At 42.5% G+C, this 5,571-nt stretch overlaps 1 protein-coding gene across 1 annotated transcript; it reads right to left on the bottom strand.

Moving 5' to 3' along the window:
- Window positions 1–2,374: 2,374 nt before the first annotated feature.
- On the bottom strand, window positions 2,375–5,174 carry LOC149402468 (uncharacterized). The gene is made up of 4 exons (XM_089608390.1): window positions 5,064–5,174; window positions 4,190–4,948; window positions 3,670–3,966; window positions 2,375–2,692 (listed from the first exon to the last, which is right to left on the bottom strand). The coding sequence occupies exons 1-4, from the start codon at window positions 5,172–5,174 to the stop codon at window positions 2,375–2,377; spliced, it is 1,485 nt and encodes a 494-aa protein (XP_089464516.1).
- Window positions 5,175–5,571: the final 397 nt, after the last annotated feature.

Below are 5,571 nucleotides of genomic sequence, written 5' to 3' on the forward strand. Positions count from 1 at the left end.
ACAAAGCTTGAGCTAAACACTTGGACTCAAAAGTTCACAAAACCTTTTCCAAGTTTAGCTTAATGTCAACTAACTCCACTAAAGAGTTGATACTGAAAATCTCTCGGTTCAAATGAATTTATTTTCTACTAAAGAATTAAACCTAATTGTAATGAGTGGATCCACAGAATATTATCAGTGTTTACCCTTCATGAATATCATCAGCTAGTCGGGATTTACAAAATTACCATTTTACCCTTCTAGCTGTTATTTCCTCAACTCCTTTGTCACTTGTGAATAAGTTAGAAACAATGTATTGACGAGGAGCTAACAAGTCACATTGTTTCATCCAAAAGAGTCAAGACTCAATATGGACACTGGCCAGTTCATTTATTCACACTCCAAGGAACAAAGCATGAGGTGATATACATTGCATTTAAGCAATCTTGTACATGAATTCCATACCTATGAGAACTTCACAAAGTTACTCATGACATTCTCACAACTTAGTACTTCACCAATAGGCCCTATTCGGAATCACATAGTGAGTCCGAACTCTGACTTTCTCAAATGAGAATACGTAAGTTGTGAAATGGCATGTCTCATTTAAGGATTAAGGTAAGCACGATGCAATTCATACGTAGTGACTTCGAGACATAAGAGGTTAAATGGTTTGTTCTTATTTTGTCTCTAGAAGTGCACTGGTCAATTCAGTACCTTCGGAAGATACCTAGAAGAACTATAGAGTCTCCAACTCTCAATGCCCCATAACCAGACATCATAGATTCTCCTAACAATCGTACTGAGGTCAATAGTCCTTTGACCCTTAGATTGCAAATATATCGTTTTAAGCAAACTACGAAGAGTTTGTTCATGCAAATCTACATTTGTCTCTTTGTAAGTTGTTTAGTTTGTTTATGGACTAAAGACTAATGGTTTATCATAAAGCTTCAAACAGACAAGGAGGAATGAATGAACGTTTCAACTTTTTATTAATGAATAAGCAATTACAAGCAAGAGTCTTCATGAGACTTTATTACATCAAATGTACAATATAAAGATTACAACTCTTCTTGTGGGCACCATTGACAACAGCGCATACTGCTCTGTCCTCCGTTCAATGTTGAGTCGTGCCCTCTCATGAAGCTGCTTAACAAGCTTTGCTTTTTGTTCACCATCTAAATTCACATGCTCAGACATAGGAATATGAGATAAATCTAATGGCGTTAGTTGGTTAAAACCATAAATAATCTCAAAGGGTGAGAACTTAGTAGATGAATGAATAGCGCAGTTGTAAGCAAACTCAACATGTGGTAAACAATCTTCTCAAGTTTTGATATTCTTCTTAATTAAACAATCTTCTCAACATGTGGTAAACAATGTCCTATTAACTACTTCGGTCTGACCGTCAGTTTGGAGATGACAAGTAGTCGAAAACAACAACCTAGTACCTAACTTACCCCACAAGGTCTTCCAAAAGTAACTTAAGAACTTGGTATCCCTATCCGAGACAATCCTCCTAGGCATGTCATGCAACCTAACAATATCTCGAAAGAACAAATCAACAACATTAGAAGCATCATCGGTTTTGTGACAAGGGATAAAATGTGCCATCTTTGAAAACCTATCAACCACTACAAAAACAAAATCACGACCTCTCTTAGTCCTAGGCAAACCTAACACAAAATCCATAGATATATCTACCCAAGGTGAGCTAGGAATAGGCAAAGGTGTATACATACCGTGTGATTGAACTTTCGACTTAGCTTTCCTACATGTGACACAATTACCACAAATCCTCTCAACATCACGTTTCATGCCAGGCCAATAAAAGTGCTCTTGGATCACTCCTAGAGTTTTAGCTATTCCAAAATGTCCCATAAGGCCTCCACCATGAGCTTCCCTAACTAACAATTCCCGAAGAGAACAACTACGCACACAAAGTCTACAAAGCCTGAACAAAAAATCCATCATGCCTAAAGTAATCTCCCGACGCCATCTTCTCACACTTCGTGAATATCTCACTAAACTCTCGGTCTTCTGGATACATATCTTTGATATGTTCAAAACCAAGCAGTTTAGTATCTAAAGTGGAAAGTAAAACATACCTTCGAGAAAGGGCGTCAGGTACCACATTTTCCTTACCTTGTTTGTATTTGATGACATATGGAAACGGCTCGATGAACTCCATCCATTGCGCATGCCGTTTGTTGAGCTTTTGTTGTCCCTTCAAGTACTTGAGTGACTCATGGTCGGTGTGGACCACGAACTCTCTTGGAAAAAGGTAGTGTTGCCAAGTCTCTAAAGCTCTAATCAATGCGTACATCTCCTTGTCATAAGTAGGGTAGTTAAGGGTGGCCCCACTCAACTTTTCGCTAAAATACGCAATCGGCCGTCAATCTAGCATGAGAACTGCTCTGATTCCCTCGCCGAATGCATCACACTCAACCTCGAATGGTTTATCAAAGTTAGGTAATGCGAGACAAGGAGGGTTGATTAATTTTCCTTTGACTGTGGTGAACGCCTCCTCTTGTGCTTGCCCCCGCGTGAACGCCACATGTTTCTTCATCACCTCCGTGAGCGGGGCAGCGATCATGCTAAAATCTATGACAAAGCACCTATAAAAGCTCGCTAAGCCATGAAAACTCCGTACTTGTGCAGCGTTTGTCGGTGTCGGCCACTCGTGAATAGCTTTCACCTTTTCCTCATCTACCTGCACTCCTTTTGAACTTACAACAAAACCCAAGAAAACAACGTGGTTGGTGCAAAAGGTGCACTTGTCAAGGTTAGCAAATAACTGTTCATGTTTGAGTATAATAAAAACCTCACGCAAGTGTAAGACATGATCATCCAAGGTCTTGCTATAAATCAAAATATCATCAAAGTATACCACCACAAATTTACAAATGAACGAACGCAAAACATGATTCATAAGTCGCATAAATGTGCTAGGTGCATTAGTCAAACCAAAAGGCATCACTAACCATTCATACAACCCAAGTTTAGTTTTAAAAGCGGTTTTCCATTCATCCCCCTCTTTCATTCTAATTTGGTGGTACCCACTCTTTAAGTCAATCTTAGAGAAAAGAAACGCACCATATAATTCGTCTAGCATATCATCCAATCTAGGAATGGGAAATCGACACCTAACCGTGATGTTGTTGATGGCTCGGCAATCCACGCACATCCTTTGGGACCCATCCTTCTTTGGAACTAGTAGAACTGGTACGGCGCAAGGGCTCATGCTCTCTCTAATGTACCCCTTTGACAAAAGTTCCTCGACTTGTCGTTGCAACTCTTTCGTTTCCTCAGGGTTGGTTCAGTAGGCCGGTCTGTTTGGAAGCGAGGCCCCGGGTACAAGGTCAATCTGGTGCTCAATCCCCCGAATCAGTGGTAGTCTTGTTGGCATGTCTCGAACAAAAACGTCCCTGAACTCCTGCAGAAGAGAAGCAATGGCAGTAGGTAGGACCTCGCCATGTTGGTTAGTGAATAAGGCAGCCTCCTTATACACAAATAAAATCATCGGCTGTTTGGCAAAGAAGGCTTTCCTCACATCACTCTTTCCCGCAAAGAAGTTGTTTTGTTTTCTCTCACCGATTTTGTTTTTCATCACCCCATCTTTTCTTTCATTCCCCACTTCTCTCTTGGGTTTTCTCTCTGGGTCTCTCTCTTTTTTCTCTCTGTTTTTACCTCATCCCTTGGTTCCTTTCCATTCTCTAGTGCCCTAAACCTTTCTCTCTCTTGTTGCATCTTCAATTGATCTTCATGAACTTGCTTTGGAGTAAGGGGCGCGAGGGTGATGGTACGATTCTTGTGCCTGAGGGAGTACTTGTTGGTGTAGCCGTCATGAATCACCCTCCAAATCGAATTGCCACGGCCGCCCCAAAAGTATATGCCCCGCGTCCATTGGTGCCACGTCACACAACACCGAGTCCTCATAACTTCCAATACGAAAACTGATAAGGACTTGTTTGTAGACATGTACCTCTTCACCATCATTAAACCACTGAAGATTGTAAGGGCGAAGGTGATTTGTTGTTGGAAGTCCAAGCTTCTTCACTATAGCAATGCTAGCGATATTCGTACAACTCCCTCCATCGACGATGACACTAAACACCTTTTCACCGATATGGCACCTGGTATGAAAGATGTTTTCACGCTGCTCCTCATCATCTCGTACAACATGTGCGTTCATAGTTCGTCGAGAGACCAACACGAGCTCTGCAGGTGCCTCAATTTCCTCATCTGATGCTTCGTCAGGCCACTCTTGATCTTCCTCTTCATCGTCGGTAACCATCTCTCTTGTCGGAAGAATCGTCATGCTCCTCTTATTCGGGCATTGATTTGAGAAGTGACCAACTCCCTGGCACTTGAAGCACTTGATATCACGATTTCTCTGAGATGCCGTCTCCGGTTTCTTTTGAGCACTGGGACCAGAACTTGATGTGGTTGGGGCCGTGGAAGTGCTTGGCTTGGCTACGTCTCCCCGTTGTTTGAAACTGCTCTTCTCGTCTCGGTTGAAGGTCTTTTTCCATGCAGGTTGTTCTGAGAATTGGCTTCCCCTCATGCTACCCCTCATCTTGAGCTGCTTCTCAATCTTGACAGCCAAGTGAACCAAATCCTCCATCTCGAGATAATGCTGCAACTCCACCTTGTCCGCTATGTCAGGGTTCAGCCCGTTGATAAATCTGGACATGGTCGACTCGCGATCTTCCTCTATGTTTGCTCGGATCATGGCAACCTCCATTTCGCGGTAGTACTCCTCAACACTGCGAGTGCGTTGCCTCAGATGCTGAAGCTTCTGGTAAAGCTCTCGGTAAGAGTGACGAGGCACAAATCTCTTTCTCATGATGGCCCTCATCTCATCCCAAGTCTCTATCGGCTCCTCTCCAGCCCGTTGTCTACTCGTCACCAACTGATCCCACCAAACAATAGCATAATCAGTGAATTCAGCAGCGGCAAGTATTACCTTCTTGCATTCGATGTAGTTGTAGCAATTGAACAGAAACTGGGCTTTCGTCTCCCATTCAAAGTAGGCGTCCGGGTCACTTTCCCTTGGAATGTTGGAATTGTCTGCTTGATGCCTCTAATTCCTTTGTCCTCTCTGTCCCTTCCTCCTTGCTTTCTTTAGAACATTCTTTCGTTTTGTCTTCCTCTCCTATATTCCTCCTCTTCAAAATCATTATCCATTTCATCTTCTGTCTCCTCCCTAGGCTGTCTTCGTATTCATCTGTTGGGAGCTTGTTGGCCTTCCTCCACTCTTTTGACACGTTCTCGGAGCGGCTCCAACTCTTCCCTCATCATCCTTCTCATCTCTCCTATCATTACTTGCATCATCAGCCTCCGGTCTGGAATTCCCTCAGTTTCGTCGCCGTTGTTAGACATGGTTGCTGCAAGATATTGGTAGTAACAAAAGAAAAACCTCACAAAATCTCTCCCTCACGTGTTTACACTCAAAATTATCACTCTGCGCTCGTGTTTGATAATGGCGATAGTTATTCTCTCTGCCTTTTACCACTCACTCAAACTCTCTATAGGCTTGTACCGAACTACTCAGAGACCATAAATGAAGTGATGAAAATAAATTCGAAA

Source organism: Urtica dioica, chromosome 3, assembly GCF_054948205.1.
Source record: "Urtica dioica subsp. dioica isolate 48M chromosome 3, U.dioica_male_clone48M_v1_H2, whole genome shotgun sequence".
Lineage (NCBI taxonomy): Eukaryota > Viridiplantae > Streptophyta > Magnoliopsida > Rosales > Urticaceae > Urtica > Urtica dioica.

Excerpts from the sequence above, each read along its gene's own strand:
- LOC149402468 (XM_089608390.1), bottom strand. The coding sequence starts at position 5,174 with ATGAAATGGATAATGATTTTGAAGAGGAGGAATATAGGAGAGGAAGAC. Across the intron at positions 3,967-4,189 it reads CACCTGCAGAGCTCGTGTTG|AGGTACATGTCTACAAACAA; the intron begins GTCTCTCGACGA and ends ATGATGGTGAAG. Across the intron at positions 2,693-3,669 it reads GAAAGGAACCAAGGGATGAG|GTAGATGAGGAAAAGGTGAA; the intron begins GTAAAAACAGAG and ends AAAGGAGTGCAG.